The 19989-nt window shown below is 54.2% G+C and overlaps 2 protein-coding genes across 9 annotated transcripts in view; one reads left to right on the top strand and one right to left on the bottom strand.

Annotated features, from left to right (window-relative positions):
- The first annotated feature begins 91 nt into the window (after positions 1-91).
- Positions 92-6151, top strand: Fam71e1 (family with sequence similarity 71 member E1). Of its 8 annotated transcripts, none has more exons than XM_040736001.1 (5): positions 92-218; positions 421-521; positions 943-1073; positions 3910-4244; positions 5775-6151. In XM_040736001.1, exons 1-5 carry the CDS (start codon positions 92-94, stop codon positions 6053-6055), a joined length of 975 nt encoding a protein of 324 aa, XP_040591935.1. In that variant the 3' UTR covers positions 6056-6151. The 8 variants fall into 8 exon arrangements, 7 of the variants coding, with proteins under 7 accessions (XP_040591935.1, XP_005084832.1, XP_040591936.1 ...); XM_005084775.4 differs by lacking the exon at positions 5775-6151 and adding an exon at positions 4704-4869 and having other exon boundaries at positions 403-521; positions 3910-4186; XR_005873303.1 differs by lacking the exons at positions 92-218; positions 5775-6151 and adding exons at positions 4405-4478; positions 4704-4731 and having other exon boundaries at positions 226-521; positions 3910-4186.
- Mybpc2 (myosin binding protein C2) overlaps positions 5474-19989 on the bottom strand; it is a 25209-nt gene continuing 10693 nt past the window's right edge. Inside the window, exons 12-28 of the mRNA XM_021235760.2 lie at positions 19500-19672; positions 18312-18477; positions 17112-17218; positions 16741-16770; positions 16433-16572; positions 14561-14720; positions 14373-14477; positions 13197-13385; positions 12440-12574; positions 11332-11499; positions 11129-11217; positions 10492-10687; positions 9848-9987; positions 9485-9644; positions 9246-9382; positions 7728-7914; positions 5474-5604 (exon numbers count right to left, since the gene is read on the bottom strand). Coding sequence (XP_021091419.2) covers positions 5594-5604; positions 7728-7914; positions 9246-9382; positions 9485-9644; positions 9848-9987; positions 10492-10687; positions 11129-11217; positions 11332-11499; positions 12440-12574; positions 13197-13385; positions 14373-14477; positions 14561-14720; positions 16433-16572; positions 16741-16770; positions 17112-17218; positions 18312-18477; positions 19500-19672 — 2293 coding nt within the window. The 3' untranslated portion in view covers positions 5474-5593. The remainder of the gene's footprint in view (positions 5605-7727; positions 7915-9245; positions 9383-9484; positions 9645-9847; positions 9988-10491; positions 10688-11128; positions 11218-11331; positions 11500-12439; positions 12575-13196; positions 13386-14372; positions 14478-14560; positions 14721-16432; positions 16573-16740; positions 16771-17111; positions 17219-18311; positions 18478-19499; positions 19673-19989) is intronic.

Below are 19989 nucleotides of genomic sequence, written 5' to 3' on the forward strand. Positions count from 1 at the left end.
CTCCATCCGGGTCTCTAGGGCACACCCTCCCGGCGGCACCTAGAAGAGGGGCAACGTTCGTGACGTCATCGAACGCCAGGCGCCTATTGTGATGTCACAGGCGCTGGACCCCCCACATCTTATCCCTCGGGCCTTGGCTCCACCCTGCGTTCCCACCCAGGGCCGGGGCGTGGCGATGAAGGGCGGGCGCGATCTTAAGCCGGCCCCCGGCGGAGCTGGTGAGGCCGGTTCAGATGGGATGGCAGGGGAGGGGAGGAGCCTTGCCCGGAGGGGTTGGCCCTGGTGAGGGAGCCCGGGAAGGCATGGGGCCCGCCATGCGGAGGCCGCTGCCTCGCGTGCGCCCCCTGTCGGGGGACATGTACCTGGCCTCCTGGGGTGGATGCCAGCCCTTCGCCCCTGCAGACCGCCCCCTGGTTCCAGCCTACGCCCCCTGTCGCCCTGGGCGCCTCCAGCGTCACCTCCTAAGCGGCGAGTTCGACCAGCTGCGCGACTTCGCCATCTTTGAGAGCAACTTCGTGCAGGTGTGGAGCCCCGGACCTCCGCCCCTGTGTGGTACCGAGCCCCTGCTCTGCGAACTGTGGCCAGCCCCCATGACCCATCGCCCTGTCGAACCCTCTCCCCTCGCATCGCCGATCCTTTGGCTTGTTTGTGGCTTCAGAAGCCTTTGTCTCAGATTCATCGACTGCACACGCCTATGGTTCTTATCCTTTAATCCTAAAATATCTGCCGCACAAGTTTGTGTGTGTGGTACTGTGGATGCTGACAGGAGCTCTACCGCCTAGCTTCACCCCGCACTAGGCAGGTGCTGTGTACTGAGCCGCATTCCCAGCCCCTAACCCGCTTTCAACTCCCTATTCGTGACCCTGACAAGATTCCCAACACCCACCAGATCCCTGTTCAGTTCAGTCCTCCATCTATCCTGCCTCTAACTTCTGACCCCAGGTGACACGATTTGGAGAAGTCGCCAACAAGGTCACCATGGGGGTGGCAGCCTCTAGTCCAGCCCTGGAGCTGCCAGACCTGCTGCTGCTGGCTGGCCCCGACAAGGAGAATGGACGCCTGCAACTCCTCGGGTGACTGCCCTTCCTGGTCCCTCCTCCATCCTCACAGCCACCATTCTGCTACCCAAGCTTTGGGGACCAAGAGCGGCACCAGTACTTACCAGGCAACCCTGCTCAGAGAGCTGACAGGGAGGTTCCCAAAAGTCACCAGGCAGGCAAGATGAAGGACAGTCCTCAGTGACACCACAGGGTCACAATGTGACACAATGCTTTATGTTTCCCGGGTGCTTCTCTGTCCCAGAGAGATAAAGTAAGACTCAGAGCCCGGGCCCTCGGCCCAGGGTCCCACGGAGCAGGCCAGGAACCGGAGCAGAACCTGAGGCCCCTCACAATTCGTGTCTCAGAGTCAAGTCCACTGCTACGCCCTGCTCCCCACACTGGACACTTAGCATGTGATGGTCAAGGGCCCAAGTGCAGACCTCCACGCAGAGCACCCCCTTTCCCGCCTAGCCCAAGTGCAGACCTCCACGCAGAGCACCCCCTTCCCCGCCTAGCCCAAGTGCAGACCTCCATGCAGAGCACCCCCTTTCCCGCCTAGGCCCCGCCCTGCTCCAATCGCAGACACTTGTAGCTCGTGTGCACACTCTAGTATCCCTTTCCCATACTACCTCAGTTTGTGAGAGACGGGGAGAACACAGGAAAGGGCCCAGCCTAACGGTGCAAGCCTGCCATCCCAACTAACTGCTCAGGAGGTCGAGGCAGGGAGGGTTAAGGCCAGCTTGAGTTATAAGAGTGACTCCTGGCCAGTCTGGACAACTTAGTGAGATCTTTGTCTTTTTTTTTTCTGCTTGGAGAGACCTTTGTCTTAAAAAGTAAAAAGGGGGTACTGTGTTTGCAGGCCAACAGCCATGTAAAAAGCTGGGTAGCAGCTGTGTGTGGTGGCACACGCCTTTAATCCCTGCACTTGGGAGGCAGAAGCAGGTGGATCTCTGTGAGTTCCAGGACAGCCAGGGCTGTTACAAAGAAAAACTCTGTCTTGAAAAAAAAATTTTAAAGTCAGGTCCCATGGTAATCCCAGTATTGGGAAAGACAGAGATGAGGATCCTTGGAGTCTGCTGGCCAGCCAGTCTACCCAATCATTTGGGTTCAGGTTCAGTGAGAAACCCTGTCTCAGAACTAGAGGTGACAGTGATGGAGGAACACACTTGACATTAACTTGTGGCCACCACATCAAGTGCATGCATACATGCAAGTCATTCCTTTTTTTTTTTTTTTCCCAAGACAGGGTTTCTCTGTGGCTTTGGAGGCTATCCTAGAACTAGCTCTTATAGACCAGACTGGTCTCAAACTCAAAGAGATCCACCTGCCTCTGCCTCCCGAGTGCTGGAATTAAAGGTGTGCACCACCAACACCCCATTGCAAGTCACTCTTAAAGAGGACTCAGCTGCATAGTTCATTTGCCTGGCATGCACAAGGCAGGCAGGCAGGAAGGAAGGAAGGAAAGAAGGAGAGAAAGATTTCAGCTGGACATGGTGACTCACATCTTTAGAGGCAGGGGCCGACAAATCTCTGAGATTAAGGCCATCCTGGCCCATAGATTTCAGTAAGCTGGGGCTATATGAGACCTTGTCTCAAAAAAAGCAGAAAGGGGAAAATGTGCCTGAACTCACTCAATTACCTCCCTGCCTAGTGGAGAACATTACTCAAAGCAGTTTTCTGCCCTGGCAAACTGCACTGTTTTCAGCAACAGTGTTTGCATATTAAATACAAGTTTGGGGTCCCTCTGGCCCTTTCATCTCCTGCCTGCAGCCAGCAAAGTGATGAAAAACTGTAATCCCAGCCCTCGGGGGGTGAAGGCTGGAGGATCACAAGTTCAGGGCCAAGCTCAGGGACACAACCAGTTCCACACCAACTGACAGACCCTGTTAGCAATCAGCCCCATCTCCACCCCAGGCTACTTCTGGGTCCAGGCTGAGCCACCTTGACTTGCCCTACTTGTCACTGTAACTGGGACATTCTTGAACAAGTTAGCAATCCCAGACTTGGGGTCAGACTTCATTGTCTCCTCTGTACTGTGCCCGGGTCTCCTCATCTGGAACACGGAGGGGGCGGGGCAGGACAGTCCTTCCTATTTGTGTTTCATGAAGCACCTGGCACAGGGTGAGTAGTGTGTAAATTTACACTTAGGGGACACCCGTTGTCCAGTGACTTGGGGTCACCGTGTCATGTGTATTTGTGTGCACAGGAATGAAGAGGCTGTACACGTTAGGTCCCAGGCAGTATGACCATGTCAGAGGAGGGTGTGGTGGCCCGCTGCTTGCTGTAGCTAACAAACCCCAGGGTTATGAACACAGGCCTTGTTTCCACCCCCTGCTATGTGGCCTGGGCCAGATTACTCACTCTCTTGGGACACTATCTTCCTTTCCTTTGTTAGAGTCTAGCTGAAAGTCTGAGCAATTTGTTTATTCAAATATTCACAAGCACCCTTTCAGTGGTTTTCCATATTAGGGAAACAGGACTGGGCAAAATCAGGCCAGAGTTCAGAATCCAGGGAACCCTCACATTGTAGGCAAAGGAAACAGCATAGATGGAGAGCTGTCTGTCACATGGGGTGATGGAGATTATAAATAGGCCAGAGGCAGACCTCCCTAAACAGGAGCTCTGGTTCACAGGGAGGACCCAGCTTTGACTCCGGTTGGGCTAAGCTAAGATGCTAAGCATGGTCCTCTGGTGGCCCGATGGGGCTCAGATGAGGACTTGGCAGTAGGACAGGACCAGGATGAGAGAGAGGGCCACCAGAGGCATTCCATGACCTATTCCAAACTGGGAGTCCCCGTAGGGATGGCCACAGGGCTAGAGACACCAGGAGGTGCCAGAGGCCGCAACTGAGCCGCCCTTCCCCCGTCAGGCTGTTCCCCTTGCAATTCGTGCAGCTCTTCGTGCACAATGAGAGCCGCCAGCAACTCAAGGTGAAGTTCCGCACGGGTCGTGCCTTCTACCTGCAGCTGCGCGCGCCCGCGGAGACCCGCGACCGCGAGTTCGGCCGCTGGGTGCGTCTGCTCTACCGCCTGCGCTTCCACTCGCTCGCCTGCGCAGTGCCCTTCACGCACGAGGACACCGCGCCTGAGGACGAAGACGAGGAGGAGGGCGAGGAGGGCGAGGAGGGACAGTTGCGGCCCCCCGAGGTGAGGGTGGGGCCGCGAGCCCGGGGATGTTGGGCCAGGAAGGATGGAAAGGGACCAGGTAGGCCTGCTGGGTCTGAGGGAGGAAGGTTGGATCCTGGATGCCTGGGTCTGAGGGAAGAGGGCTGGGGCCTGGACCCCTGGGTCTAAGGGAGGAGAACTAGGCCTGGATCCCTGCGCCTGAAGAAAGATGTTACCCATCCATTCCTCCTGCTTCTTAGGGGTTCTAAGGAGAAGGCGACAGGGTCTGGCAGCAGAGTGGGAACTGTGGCTGGTATTCCTAGCCCAACTGCCTGTAGGTTCCTGAGGGCACACAGCCCTCCCTGCCTCCTCTTGGCACCAAGTGGGATCTAGGGAGGGAAACCTACTCATTGAAGGGGTGGGCTCAGCCTGGCCACACATGCCCTGTTCCCTGAAAGAGGCCAGCAGCTCTAGAAGGTGGGACATCTGCAGGCCCCCCTATCCCAACCTCAGCCCCCCGTGCTGGGCCGGCTCTCAGATAACACACTCTTCTCCTTAGCTTCAAGCCACAGAGGCCAGACTGGACCCGCAGGTCTCAGAACTCTGGGGACTCTGATTTAGACAAGATCCTTCTAGATCGCCAAAGGATGAGATCAAGCCAGCTCACTTCAGAGCCAGAGAGATGGATTTTTAAAGTTAATAAAGATCGGGCTCTTAAGAACGAACACACAGGTCCTGGCTCTTTATGCCACAGTCGCCAAGGCAGCAGGCTGCCTCTAGGTTTCCCTCTGTGTCCTTGGTGCCTTTCCAGTAGTCTTCTTTCTTTTCCCCCCAGTGGAGATGAAACCCAGAGCCTCCACATTCTAAGGAAGCACTCTTCCATTTAGCCACAGCGTAAGTCGGTCTCTGGGGCATTCTAGGCAGGGGCTGTACCACTGAGGCATGCTCCAGGTCCTCTTTTCTCTTTTATATTTTAATGCAGGGTGTCATTTAATTGCCCAGGGTGGCTCTGACCTTTCTAGCTCTGCCCCAGCCTTTCAGATACCAAGGTGGCAGGTGTATCTAAGCCTGTCTTGATCAGCTTGGATGTGCTGCCCTTTGGGGGTGTCAACCAGCCTGTCTCCATCTCTCTGTGGGTAATAATGTTCACAAGAGTTCAGGCCACAGGGCATGAGATTCCCCTTTGACTATTGTAAATGCCTGCGAAGATGGCAACCTCGATGGTACGTGACCTTTAAGGCTGCTTGTGGCGGGAGCCATCCCGACCCCAGAGTGACTAACCCCACCCCCAGGGAACAAGAATCAGACTCTGGAAGGATGAACACATGATAGTTTGAGTAGCGATATTTTATCACTGTGGTCGTGGTAGCGGATGGATGAGTGCCGCCATCCAAGGGTTGCAGGACTGGTGTCCAGACTCTGCTGACTTCTCTAACAGACGATGAGCTGTCACTGTGGCACTACAGGAGAAATGAGAGCCGGTGAGGCAGAGTGAGGTGGGCTGCGCCATGCCTCTTCCCAACATCACTCTAGCTGCATGAATGCATGTGACCAGCAGATGGGGCAAGGAAGTTCCCACCAGCGACTGTCCCTAACTCAGTGGAGTCATGGTCATTTCTCTCTCCCTCAGCAGGGCCGCATGTAGCCCCAGCTGGTCTTGAACTCAGATATGTAGCCGAGAATGTCCTTGAACTCCTGATGCTCTTGCTTCCTTCTCCCAAGTGCTGGGATGACAGTGATGCAGCACCATGCCCGGGTTTAGCGTGCCGGAGAAGGAACCACGGCTTTACACTAGATGAGCACTCTACCCACAAGCCACATCTCCAGACCCACACCGTTTTCCTTTCTCTTTCTGAGAAAGGTCTCATGGCATCCAACTTTCTACGAAGTCAAGGCTGGCCAGCCTTTTGATGTTCCTGTCTCCAGCACCTAAGAACTGTAGTTGTATTTGTCATGCCTGGCCATTTTATTTTGCATTTGTGCTCTAAAATGTATTCATTGATTTTACGTGTGTGCCTGCTTGAGTTTATGTGCCATGTGCATTCAGGAGCGTATGCAAAGCTTTGGAGCCCCGGAACTGGACCTACAGATGGTTGTGAGTCACCATATGAGTCCTGAGGACTGAACTCAGGCCCTGGAACTGGACCTACAGAGGGTTGTGAGTCACCATATGAGTCCTGAGAACTGAACTCAGGCCCTGGAACTGGACCTACAGATGGTTGTGAGTCACCATATGAGTCCTGAGAACTGAACTCAGGCCCTGGAACTGGACCTACAGATGGTTGTGAGTCACCATATGAGTCCTGAGGACTGAACTCAGGCCCCGGAACTGGACCTACAGATGGTTGTGAGTCACCATATGAGTCCTGAGGACTGAACTCAGGCCCTGGAACTGGACCTACAGAGGGTTGTGAGTCACCATATGAGTCCTGAGAACTGAACTCAGGCCCTCGGGAAGAGCAGCGAGTGCTCTTAATCCCCACACCACCCCTTCAGCCCTTGTTGTTTCAATTTATAGGCTTTTGGGGGGGGGTTGTTTTGTTTCTGGTTTTTCAAGACAGGGTTTCTCTGTATTGTTTTGGAGCCTGTCCTGGAACTCTCTCTGTAGACCAGGGTGGTCTCGAACTCACAGAGATCCACCTGCCTCTGCCTCCCGAGTGCTGGGACTAAAGGCGTGCTCCACCACTTCCCAGCTTGATTTTTTTTTTATAGTATTTTGACAAAATCATACTATGTAACTCAGGCTGATTTACAGTTTGCTCTGTAGCATAGGTTGGCTTCAAACTCAGAATTCTCCTACTTCAGCTTCCTGCTAGATGACAGATGTACACCACACCCCTGACAGATTGATGTCATTTTAAATCCCAAATGGGGATGTCCTGAGAAACTACCAGCCATAGGAAGTCAGTGGGTACCTGCAATGGGGGTACATCTGAGATGACTTAGTCACCCACAAAGAAGACTGCAAAATAGATAGTGGGTGAGCCTGAATCCAGAGCGAAGTCACTGGGCCTGGGGGAGGGGATCCTGGAATCATCCTTGAGGGGCTCACGTCCCTGTCTGCTAAGACGTCATGGGGCCAGTCACATCAGTACGGTTAAATGTCTTCAAAGCAGGGCCAGACTATGCTACCATGTACCCTGGGGCACTGGTCTGCTTCCTCCCTCGGTGTGTACTGAAGCCAGCAAAGGAGATGGACAGTTCACTTCCAGGACAGTTGAGCATGTGCAGAGGCCCGGAGTAGGATCAAATGTGGCTGCTGTGGCCCTACCAATGGCACAGGCTGTCTGCGATAAATGTGGATGAAATGGGAGGACTCAGTCTGGAGCTGGGGACAGGGCTGTAAAACAACACAGTGAACTCCAGGCTGGAGAGGCTGTGCAGGGGATGGTCACCTCAGCTCTCACTCCAGCGGCAAAGGTCAGGAGGAGGCTTGTCCGAGGATTTGAGAAGTAGAAGGTGAAGTCTGAGCTGGGCCTGGTGCCCTTGCATGACCTGTTTCCCCTTCCTGCCTGGGGCATTTGGGTAGGACTGCCAAGGGACCTGGATGAGGGCAGCCAGCGGGGGACCATTCCCTCCTCACCTCGGACGTCCAGCTTGCACTCAGCAAGGGCCTCCCCCAGCTCGTTGACGGCCCGGCAGGAATAGGTCCCTGCATCAAAGGGCGAAGGTCGGCGGATGTTCAGCGTCAGGATGCCCTGGTAGTTTGTTATGAGGAATTTGGGGTCCTCGTGGATTTCCATCTTGTTCTTCATCCATACCACCTTCGGCTAGGGAGGCAAACCAGAGAGGAAGCTGATTCAGAGGGGCGCCACGCCACTCCCTAGGTGACCGGGTGGACTTGAACCAGTCACTTTACCTTCTGACCCCCAGTTCCTCCTCCTGTACAAACAAGTACATGACGCCTAGTGCACAGAGAAGGTGGGACCTCCCATTGTTCTCAAAACAGAGGTTACGTCTTAGGGACCCCAATTTGGCACCATTCCCCCTCTCATCACCTCCCACTGTTCCTGCTCGCCGACAGGGACAGCCCAGATGACGGGGTGCCCATTCAGGGCCCTGGCGCCATCTGTCGCCTCCTCCAGTTCTGCCCTTCCCTTGCCAGGCATCTCCTGGACAGGGATGCCGCCTCCGCTGCCTCAGAACTGCCTGTGTTTCTGTCATGCTTATCACACCACTCAGTTTTATATTATCTGTGAGATTTTAGATCAATGCCATTTTCTCCCCAATGCAAACAACTTCTTTGTCCCATTTGTGAAGCACATATGAAGTCCAGGAAAGTATTTGTGGATTAATGATGTATGTAATTCAGCAAATGGAATGAATGAATGAATGAGCTGAGAAAAATGAGTTAATTGGCACATGTTCAAATGAGATGGTGGATAGATTTATGAATGAATGAGTATACTCAGGCTTGGTGGTGCACAACTATAATCCCAGCACTCGGGAGGTAGAGGCAGGTAGATCTCTGTGAGTTCGAGGCCAGCCTGGTCTACAGAGTGAGTTCCAGGACAGCCTCCAAAACAATACAGAGAAACCCTGTCTCAAAAAACAAACAACAAAAAAAAAAGAAAGTAGAGGCAGAAGGGTCATGTGTTCAAGGCCATCCTAGATGACATGAACCCTTATCTTGAAAAGGAAAAATGACAAGGCCTAGAGAAATAGTTCAGGGTTAAAAGTGCTGCTGCTTTTCTAAAAGACTGGGTTCAGTCCCAGCACCCATGCCAGGGTGCTCATAGCTGCCTGTAATTCCAGGTCCAGGAAATCTAATGCCCTTTCTGGCCTATAGGATACTGCATACCCAACATGCACATACATTTTAAGACAGTTTTAAATTAGAAAAGAGTGAACTTGTGACTGGGTGACTCAGGAAAACCCCAGGGATCTGTACAATTATAAACACCGCTCCCCCGGTTTCCCAGGGAGTGACACTGTCCTCAGTCAGGACAGGAGGGCTTCATGGATGAGGTGTGCCAGGCAGCGAAGAGACAGAGCAGGGGCTGGAAAGTCAGAACTGACTGACACTTGGCCTCCCCCCAAGGGGCTGTAGAGTGGAGCTGCTGGTGCGGTGTGTCTGGGGCCCACGTGCTGCTAAAGGCACCTTTGGGTGGCCTCTGACAGCACAGTTGAGGGCTGCGGCATATCCTGCTACCACGACCCTGTCCGTCAGCGGCGTCAGGAACTTGGGGGCTGTTCGGAAATCATGCTCCCTGTATTCCAGTGGCTTTAAGGTGATTCCTAGGGAAGAAGAGACATGTATAAGGTGGGTCCCACTCCAACCCCAGCCAGGGGCCAACAGCCAGGAGTTGCAGCTCCAAGCCAGGCAACCAGGCCCTGTACCTGTCTTGAGGATCCGAGCGGTGTTCTTGGAGACGCCGGGTGTGTCACTGAGACCGCAGATGTTCTCGCTGAAGATTCGGAAGTAGTACTCATTGCCCACAATGAGATCGGACACTGTGCAGCTGGTGTGGCGATTGTGTTCATAAACATTGAACCACTCCTGGGATTGGGGAAGCAAGCGCACGGAGGACACGCGTGGGTACACACGGAGGGGCAGGGTAGAAGAAACAGACTGTCTTTCCGGTTCCGCCCACTCACATTCTCAATGGCCCAGTCTCCTAGCCTCAGCCTCCCACTGTGAAAGACAGCTCAGCGCCACTCTGCCCAGGCCTCCAGCGCCCCCCAAGCCCTCTGCTCCCTCACCATGGTTTTCTTGTCAGCCTTCTGGACGAAGTAGCCTGTGACCTCACTGTTGCCGTCATCCTTCGGTGGCTGCCACTCCACCAGGGCGTTGGTGCCCCACACCTCCTTCACCATGACGTTCTCTGCCGGCCCGGCCTTCTCTGGAAGGACGGTCGGGGTTACACATCATCCAGGGGTCCGGATGCCTGGCTCTGCCCCTTCCTTCCTCTCCTGATTTTTTTCCCTTGCTTTTTGACTGGTTGTAGTAGCCCAGGCTGATCTCAAACCCACTATATACCCCAGGATTATATTAAAGATTATATTATATCTTCCTACTGCTACTGAGTGCTGAGATTGTAGGCATATGCCACCACACTTAGTTTATCCAGGGCTGCGATGGACCCTAGGGTCTGATGTCCATTGGACAAGCACGGTATCAACTGATGTTCATTGGACAAGCACAGTATCAACTGAGCCCCTGTCCTGCCCCTGCCCTGCCTTTCACCCTTCCTGTTTCAAACCCCCTTCCTTCCCTTTGGCCGTGTTCCTCCAATCCTCCAGTCCCAGACACCCCCCGACTCCCCCTCCTCCCACCCCTTACTGGCCTCCTCCATGGGCTCCTGACCCCGGTCTGATCCCTCCTCCCCCAGGCTCCAGCCTCGCACCCACGACCCGGATGCGGATGGTGGCAGTGTCCTTCATGTTCTCAATCTGCACACTCAGCTCATACTCTCCAGAGTCAGAGCGGGCCGCCTGGCGCACAAAGAACACCGTGTCGAAGTCGCTGGTCCGCACATTCACACGGGAGGTATCCAAGGGAGCCCCACCCTTTGTCCACACCACCTGAGGCCGGGGCTTGCCCTGGGGGAGGGAATAATGTCAGGTGAGTCAGCTCTCCAGGCCTGAGGGCCTGGCTACATCACTGACCCTGGGCCTGATACCATCCTGGACTTGTACGTGACCCAAATCCAGGCTCTGATCCTTACCGAACTCTGGCTACGATTCTGTTTGATTCTAACCCTATCTCTGACCTCCACCCTGACCCCAGCCATAGCCCTGACCCTGACCCCAGCCCCAGCCCTGGCCCTGACTTTAGCACAAACAATGGTCCTGGCCCTGAACTTGACCCTGTCCACAGCATTGGTTCCCCAGCTCCAACCCCAGTCCTTAGCCTGACCCCCCCCAACTCCAACCCTGTCCATAGCCCCAATCCTGGCCCTGACTCTGACCCTGATCCCAGCGCTGACCCTGGTCCTGTTCATAATCCCAACCCCAGGACTACACCGACCCCAGCATGAGTACCTGGAAGGGGATGACAAGGTTGAGGGCTTCCCCCACTTTCCGGATGTAGGTCTGTCGCAGGTGGCGGGGGAGGCGGATCTTGGGTTGCTCTGAGGGTGTGGACAGAGGGCGTTGGCATTGGGCTGGGAATCACTAGAGGGGATGGCATCATCTGAGCCCCTCACTGAAGGACACGGCTGAGTCAGGGACTAGGTGTTACTCACCCACAATCTCCCTAATGGTGACCGGCTGGAGAAGAGTGGCTGGCTCACTGCGCCCTGCAATGTTGACCCCAACAACCCGGAAGAGGATCCTCGCTCCAGTTGGGAGGTCCTTGACAGTGAAGCCACACCGTTCCACGGGTTCCTTGTTAGCCGGGACCCATTCCTCAGCTGGAGAAAGGAGTCACGTGGGTCGGGGGCCTCTGCACTGCTCTCCCCACTGTCCCCGGTAAAAAGCCACACCACAGTGACAGCCCAGCACTGGTCAGGCATTCCTGAGGACAGCGTGGAGGGCCACACCCATCACATCATGGAGACAGCACACCTGCCTCAGCACTGTGACCCCCTTCTCAAGGACAAAGAAGCTGGGGCCCAGGGAGGTTAAGAAGCTATTTGAAGTCACACAGCTCAAACATGGTGCAAGAAATTTCAGGGGTAGGAGAGTGGGGCGTTGGCCTGCTGGAGAATGAAGAAGGGAATGCTAGGAAGAGAAAGGGGCAACATTAGCACTTCCCTGTGTCACTTGATGTGGTGGTCACAGTCCCAGGCCAAGATGACCAAAACCACACCGCAAAAGGCAAGTGCGGCTCTGTGTGTGTGTGTGCATGTGCGTGCGTGTGCACGCGCACGTGCATGTGTGCATGCGTGCGTGTGTGTGTGTGTGTGTGTGCGTGTGCATGCCAGTGTGCGTATTCCAGTGTGCACATACATGGGTAGGTAAATGAATATCTGGGTGTGAGTGCATGGCTTTAAGGAGTATGTGTGTACTAGTGTGAGTGTGCATACCAATGTGCTTCATGGCTCTGTGTGGGTGTATACAAGTGCTTGAGTGTGACCATGAGTGTGTTTGTGGGGGGCACTCAGCAGAGGTGGGGATAGCAACAATGGAGCCGACAGCTACACAGATGGCTGGGAAAGGAGACTATTAAAACAGGAACGAGAACAGGAAGAGAGAAGAGCGAGGGAAGGGTAGAGGAAACTATAAGAGAGGGAGGGACAGAAAGATAACAAGCCATTGCCCCATGGAGACGGGCAGAGGAAGGGGCTATCGCTGGCCTGTACAACTCCCAAGTCCACTCCCTGACCCGACACAGAGCCGAGTGCCACTCACAGCCCTCCAGGCAGTACTCCACCAGGTAGCCATCGATGCCGCCAGCGCCGATCCTGTCTGGAGGCCGCCACTTGAGTGTGGTCGTGGTGTCTGTCACATCCTCCACTATGAGGTGCTGGGGTGCGCTTGTGGGGGCTGCAGGTCCAGAGAGAAGGGGCCAGGGGGCAGCAAGAGAGGGCAGGGTCAGAGGCTGGTATTACTGTGATGGGCCAAAAGCCAGTGAGCGAGAGAGGGCATGGAGGAGATTAAAACCACGCCTGAAACAAAAAGCCAGTGTGGTGGCACACATCTTTAATCCTAGCACTGGGGATCCAAAGCAGGAGGATCTCTGTGAGTTCAAGACCAGCTTGGCCTACATATCAAGTTCTAGACCAGCTAGGACTACATAGAGAGAATGCATTTCAAAAAGACCAAAAATAGAGGAGGCGGTGCTGGGACTGTAATTCAGATGTAAAATGCCTACCTAGAATCTGCAGGTGAGAGGCTGGGGGATGTGGCCCAGTAGTAGAGCCAGTATCTAGAATCCCTCGGTGAGGGGCTGGAGTTTTGTGCAAGGTCCTGGGTTCCATCTCCAGCACCACACACACACACACACACACACACACACACACACACACACACACGCACGCACGCACGCACGCACGCACGCACGCGAGTTCCTCCAGTCTCTGTGGGTCAAAGGCCAGGTGTAGGATTGGCGGTGGATGTAGGACAGAGTGAGTGGGAGGGGCAGGTGGGGAGGGACAGGTCATTGTACCAATGGGCATGAAGGGCTTGGTGTTCATGCTGGGCTGTGAGACACCGATGGCATTGACAGCGAAGACCCGCATCTCGTAGAGGACGCCCTCGATCATCTTTGTGGACTGGTAGGTTGTCTCAGTGAAGACTTCAAAGTTGAGCTTCATCCAGCGCTGGGAACCTTTCTTCTTCCGCTCCATCAGGTACCCTGTGCCGCCCCAAGCAGAAGGGTTTTGGGGGTTGTGGTGAGATCTAGTGTCACATTCCGGCCAGGAAGGGTCATACAACACCCATAAGTTTGACTCTCAGCTTCCCAGAGTTTTCTGGGGTTACCATTCATGGCCTTGGGAAGCCAAGGGTCACAGAAATCCCCAGGCTATAAAGCCAAAATGAGACTTATCTCCAGGTCACCGGGGAACAATGAACACTGGGAAAGGATCAAGAAGTAACAGATGGAGACCTGACAGGGCGTGGTGGCGCACACCTTTAGCCCCAGCACTCGGGAGGCAGAGTCAAGCTGATACCTGTGCGTTTGAGGCCAGCCTGGTTTACAGAGTGGATTCTAGGTGAGACAGAGCTACACAGTAAAACCCCGTCTCAAAAGGGGGTCCGGGTGTGGGGGCTGCAGGTATGGCCCGACATTAGCTTGTGTATCACGAAGGCCTGAGCTTGGATCCACAGCACTCACATAAAAGCTGGTGTAGTGGTATGTGCTTGTAATCTCAGCGCTGGGCTCACTGGCCAGTCAGCCTGGTGTAATAGGTGAACTCTAGGTTCAGTGAGAGACCCTGCCTCAAAAACTAAGGTGGAGAGTGATGGAGGACACTCAGGGTGGACCTGGCCTCCACATGATGTGTACATGCAAATCAAGAAAGGAAATCATGGAGCTGGAGAGATGGCTCAGCGGTTAAGAGCACTGACTGTTCTTCCAAAGGACCTGAGTTCAATTCCCAGCAACCACATGTGGCTCACAACCACCTTGAATGAGATCTGGTGTCCTCTGCTGGCATGCAGAAGATTGTATAATAAATAAATAAAATATTTAAAAAAAAAGAAAGGAAATCATGGAAACCCAGGTCCCAGGAGAACTCAGTTCTTGGGGGAGACCCACATGGAAGCTATGGACTCAGGTGAAAGCTGAACCAAAGGTTAGGGGACATGGGAGTCACAGGGACACGGGTGCGTGGGTGCTAACCAGTCACTGGCTGTCCTCCGTCATACTTGGGTGGCTCCCAGACCAGAATGGCCCAGTCTTCTCCAACCGAGGTGACACGAACAGCCTCTGGAGGGTCGGGAACATCTGGGTGGGAGTGAGGGACAATGAGTGTCCCTTAGAGGCCTCAGTAAGCCACCCCATGCATCATCTCCTTGACCCCTGCTTACCCACAACCCGCAGGAAAATGGAGGCCACATCCTCGCCCACGGGGTTGGTGACTTTGATGGTGTATCGACCCTCATCTGTCCGTTCTGCACTCTCAATCACAAAGCTGCTGCAGACCGGCCGATGCTCAATGTGTGTCCTGCCCTCTGTGGCTGTGAACACCTGGGCCGGGCCGCCGGCCGTCAGGCTCCCATCAGCCCCCAGACCAGACATGCTGCAGGACCTCTTCTCTGCGACCACACGTGTGTGAGTTGGGGCTCACGGGACTCACCCTGACTTTCCTCCTCCGTCCTCCCCACACACCCACCTTCACTAAGCATGCCTTGTTTCCAAGAGTCACAATGTGTCTCTCCTTTTTCTTAGTTGTTTTCTGAGACGGGGTCTCTTGCAATCAGGACTGGCATTAAACTTCCTATGTAGCCAAAGATGACCTTGATCTCCTATTCCTTCTGCCTCTACCTCCCAAGAGCAGTGATGGTCAGTGCAGTGCTGGGGTAAACTCTGGTGGTGGAGCCCTGCCTAGAATGCCAACCACTCCTCCTCTGTCCCAAGCCTCCTCTCACTCTTTTTTTTTTTTAATGTATGAGGTATCAGATCCCCTGACTGAAGTTACAGACAATTCTGAGCTGCCATGTGGGAATTGAACCCACGTGGACCAGAGGAGCAGCCAGTGCTCTTCACTGCCGAGCCATCTCTCCAGCCCCTCCTTGTGCTCTTAAGACCACCTGGAAGACATCACTTCTTCCAGGAAGCATTTTGGATGCTCCTAGCTAAAAGTGGCCTCAGATTCCTACAGTTCCTGCTCTCTGACCTCCGTATCTCAGTCTCAGCCACCTCAGGGAGCAGCTGTGGCTTGTGTCACCTCCCCAAAGGACTGCATCTGATGACGGTGGCACCTTTAGCGGTTAGCTGGGGGTGGGGCAAAGAGTGGATGAACATGGAGCCGTGCTGTCCATGTTCCAGAAGAGGGGACCTCCGTGATGCTACAGTTGGGATAAATGTTACCCAAGACCCAAGGCCCGAAGGCTTGTCCCAGTCCATGACATTGCTGGGAGGAGGCGGAGCCTTTAAGTGACAGACCTAAAGCACGCGGGAAGCAGAGGCAGGAGGATCTCTGAGTTCGAGGCCAGCCTGGCCTACAGAGCGAGTTCCAGTACGGCCAGGGATACACAGAGAAACCCTGTCTCGGGGGGGGAGGTGACGGAGCCTATCAAAGAGGACATCCGGTCATTGGTAGGGGGTGCCATTGAAGAGGATATGGGGCCCTGGCCCCTTCCTCTCAGCCTGTCCCAGTCATTATGAGGCGAGCATCTTGCCACCACAGTGTTTTGCCAGGCACAGGTGACTTTCCTGGGCCAGGACAGAAAAGCCAAAGCAGTTTTTTGATGAAAGGGTGAATAGATGATGGTGGTGGATGGGTGGGTGGGCTTTGGGGGTGTGGATGGGTACATGGACAGGTAAGTAAGTGGATGGTGGGTTGTGCATGGGATAGATGGATGAGTGAGTGGATGGTGGGTTGTGGATGGGATAGATGGATGAGTGAGTGGATGGTGGGTGGGTGAGTGGATCGATTGCCAGGGAATCAATGGATTATGGGTGACGGGTGGTGGGTGGAAGGGTTACTGAAGAATGGATGAACCGGTCAACCTTGACTAACTAGCTGTGGGAGGAAACTATCAATGGATGGGGTATAGTACCCCGGATGTTGGGCCCATGCCTTGAGCAGACCAAATACAACCTGCAACCTTCAGAACTGCTCCACACAGAAGAAAGATGTCTTCATTTCAGAGAGAAATGAAGCTCAGAGAGGGAAAGCCACTTTTCTGAAGCCATTTAGCAGAGCCAGAGGGAGAGGGGCCAGGGCAGAGGCCTACCTCGTCTCCCTTTAGCCAAGTGGCAACGGGAGGCGGCTCCCCAGAGATGGCCACATCCAGCCGCAGCTTGTTCCCAGCCACCACCACAATTGAGTTGTCTGACGTCTTCCCTGAGCAGTCCAGGTGGATCTTCGGGGGTTCTAGTGGCACGAAAGAAGCTCTGGGGACCTGGCTTCCCAATACCATCATAGGGCCCCCGGAGGAGCAACATTCTAAGTCTAGACCCCAGCCTCCTCCCTTGGACCGCAGGGTTCAGACCCAGCCTCCTCCCTCAGACATGAGTCATACTGGGGCCACCCGGCCCTTACCTTGCTTGGGTACATACTCCACCTTGATTTCTGGAAGGACAAGAGTTGGAATGGTTAGAGCTAAACTCTCATTCCCTCCCTCATCTTTCCTTCATCATCCAGAGGCAGAAGGAAGCTTCTGGAAGAAACCCTGAGTCTGGGGTCCTATGGAGGGAAAGATGCCCAAGCCACTCGTACTCCCCATGGATATGTATCAGCACGCACCATGCCCTCCCTGAATATCTCACTGACTACCCATGGACCCCACAGACACTAGCTACGGCCTCCATTGTACAAGTAGAGATCTTAATCTTGCAACAGAAGTTCTGGGATGCTAGAGGTCTGGGAGGGTGGCTTCTCCATCCCTAGTAGGAAAGCAAGGCTGTCTCTACCCAGGAAGTTGAGTTTGGCTGACAGGGACAGGGCGTAGCCATCAGGCACAAATGTGTAGTCTCCCTCATCCTCAGGGCGGACGTCGTCAATCACCAGCTTGTGGAATCTAAAAGGCAGAGAGGAGGCGGGCGGGGTCAGGCCAGATCACCCCATATGCTTCCATGGAGGCCAACATGCGCAATGTGGAGCCCAGGGTCTACCATGGCCATTCCCCAGGCACCATCTACATTTTTCCCTTGAGGCTTATTTATACGTCTGGGTGTGCACATGTGTAGTACCTAAGAGGACACAGGATCCCCTAGAGCTGGGTTTACAGATGGTTGTGGGCCATCATGGGGTGCTGGGAATTGAACCTGGGTCCTCTGCAAGAGCAGCCAATGCTCTTCATCATGTTCTCTCCAGTCCGTCTCCACTTTGAGACAGAGCCTCTCACTGGAACCTGGTATCAACCATTAATCCAGGCTGTCTAGCCAGCAAACTCCAGAGATCCTCCTGTCTCTGCCTCCCCAGTGCTGGGATTGTGGGCACACACCACAATGCCCAGCTTTTTGTATGGGTGCTGGGGATGGAACTCAAATACTTGAGTTTGACTTGAGGTTTTGTGATCTTCTGGCCCGAGTTTAAATCCTACTTCCTAGTTGTGTGGCTTTGGGAAATCTATCAAGTCTCTGTGCACCTCTGTTTCTCCATCCATAAACAGAGGTAATGTTGGCACTGTCTCAGAGTTGTAAAACGTCTAGGGTAGACCTGGCCTGCAAGAAGCTCCCTGTCAGCACCCAGATCCACCCTCAGTATGAAGGCCACCAGCAGCTCTAGAGACAGACAGCTCTCAGGAAGAAACCCAGGAGGGTGTGGCCTGGACCAGTCACGGCTCTCAGGCACTCAGCAGATGAACAGGTATTTATCTCAGGTGTTACACACTGCCTCTTGCTTTCCCAGGGGTCCCGGCTGACTCCTCCCCGTACCGTGCCTTTTCAGTGAGACCTGATGATCAGTCAGCTCCCAACCAACCCACAAACTCAGACGAAAACAGCCCTCCTTCCACACCAGTGAGTCTGATACATGTGTCCCACTCAACCAGTCTCAGGGCTGGCACGGCGCCCTCGGCCTGGGCCTCACCTGCCCGAGTGGGAGACTGCGCCCTCGGCCTGGGCCTCACAGGCCTGCGTGGGAGACCGCGCCCTCGGCCTGGGCCTCACCTGCCCGAGTGGGAGATGGTGATCCTCTTGCTGGGCCGCACCTCCACCCCGTTCTTGTACCACTTGCCCGTCACCTTCTCGTCAGACACCTCGCACTTGAACACAGCCTGTTCTGAGGCCTTCACTGTCAGGTCTGCGATGTCCTGCAACACCTCCAGTTGCTTCTCTGTGTAAGAAGGAAGAAGGGAGGGAACCCGGCTGCTCCAATCAGGCCACCGCTACTAGTGAGCACCTGCTGTGTGTAGAATGCTGTTCTGGGGAAGCCCCAAACCACCTATTGGACATGGAGGGCCACATTCTAGTGGGGGGTAGTGAACAAGGAAATTCCACAAATAGGAGTGAAATTGCTGGAGAAAGGCAGGGGAAGTGCTACAGAAAACCCTGAGAGCCTCCCAGGAAGAGTGTATGCAAAGGCCCTGTGGTGGGTTGGAGGCATGCTCAGTGGTACAGCTCCTGCCTAGAACCCCCCAGTGAGGGGCTGGGGTGTGGCTCAGTGGTAGAGCCCCTGCCTAGAACCCCCCAGTGAGGGGCTGGGGTGTGGTTCAGTGGTAGAGTCCCTGCCTAAAATCCCCCAGTGAGGGGCTGGGGTATAGATAGCTCAGTGGTAGAATTTTTGGCTAGCATGCCCTAATAAGATGTAATTTATTTTCCCAATATTTTACTAAGAAGATGCTGGCACACAGAACCTCTGGGTAAGGAGAGCTGTGTGTGTGTGTGTGTGTGTGTGTTCATTTTTGTCACCCCTCTTCCCCCTTCCCGTTATCCTTTTCTCCCCTGTATAATAGTATCATTTGAGAACTGATCTTAGCAGTCCATTCCCATGAGTGTGATGTGCACTACCCCTTGTTTAATGGCCATATATGGGAAACTCATTTATTTGATCATAAATGACATAGATTTCTTGTTTTGTTTTGCTTTGCCTTACTTTTCTTTTTTATAGAAATATAGGCTCACAGCACATAGAATCCTATGGGAACTTCTCTAGCTCCCTTTCCCCCAGGGCTGGCATTTTATGTAACAGTGAGCCGATATACAAACTGGGACACTCATTCCCAGCAGGACACGCCTCATTCAGGGCCGTGTGGTGAGTGGGGTAGGCAGATGGGAATGCAGCATGAGTGCCCTGTCTGAGCACAAGGCGGAGTCTGGCCAGAGGCGTCTTTCCAGCCCTCTGAGAGAAAGCTGTACCTTCCACAATGAGTTCTGCCTCACATTGGCCACCGTTGGTTATGACCTGGTAGCGGCCTCCATCCTCCTGGCTCACATCAGAGTAGATGAGGATGTGCCGTTTCCCATCCTTCTTGAATCGGTAGCGTGCCTTGTAGGCGTCTTCCCGTGTCATTTCCACACCATCTTTCATCCTGGGTGGAGGGAAGACAGGTCAGTGGTCTCAGGGGGGGCAGGATAGATCATGAATAGAGCAGGGATGGGCAAGCATAGGACTGGTTTGATGGAGAATGCGTGGGCGGAGAGGTAAGGGATGGTTGGGTGGGTGAATGGTAGAAGCATGGACTGACAACGATGGGTTGAAAGATGAGATGTGAGTGGTTGAATGAATTGGTGGAAAGAAAGGAGCTTGGGTTGAGGGACGGATGGAGAAGTGAATAGATGAAGTTATGAATAGAAAATAGATTGATGGAGCCTGGCGTTGGTGGCGCACGCCTTTAATCCCAGCACT

Source organism: Mesocricetus auratus, unplaced genomic scaffold (assembly GCF_017639785.1).
Source record: "Mesocricetus auratus isolate SY011 unplaced genomic scaffold, BCM_Maur_2.0 Super-Scaffold_100054, whole genome shotgun sequence".
NCBI classification, from domain to species: Eukaryota; Metazoa; Chordata; class Mammalia; order Rodentia; family Cricetidae; genus Mesocricetus; species Mesocricetus auratus.

Bases quoted from the DNA above. Each gene is read 5' to 3' on its own strand.
- Fam71e1 (XM_021235761.2), top strand. From the start codon at position 234: ATGGGATGGCAGGGGAGGGGAGGAGCCTTGCCCGGAGGGGTTGGCCCT. The intron at 522-942 runs GTGTGGAGCCCC...TTCTGACCCCAG, and splicing joins TTGAGAGCAACTTCGTGCAG to GTGACACGATTTGGAGAAGT. The intron at 4,245-5,774 runs GTAGGCCTGCTG...TCTCTCCCTCAG, and splicing joins GAAGGATGGAAAGGGACCAG to CAGGGCCGCATGTAGCCCCA.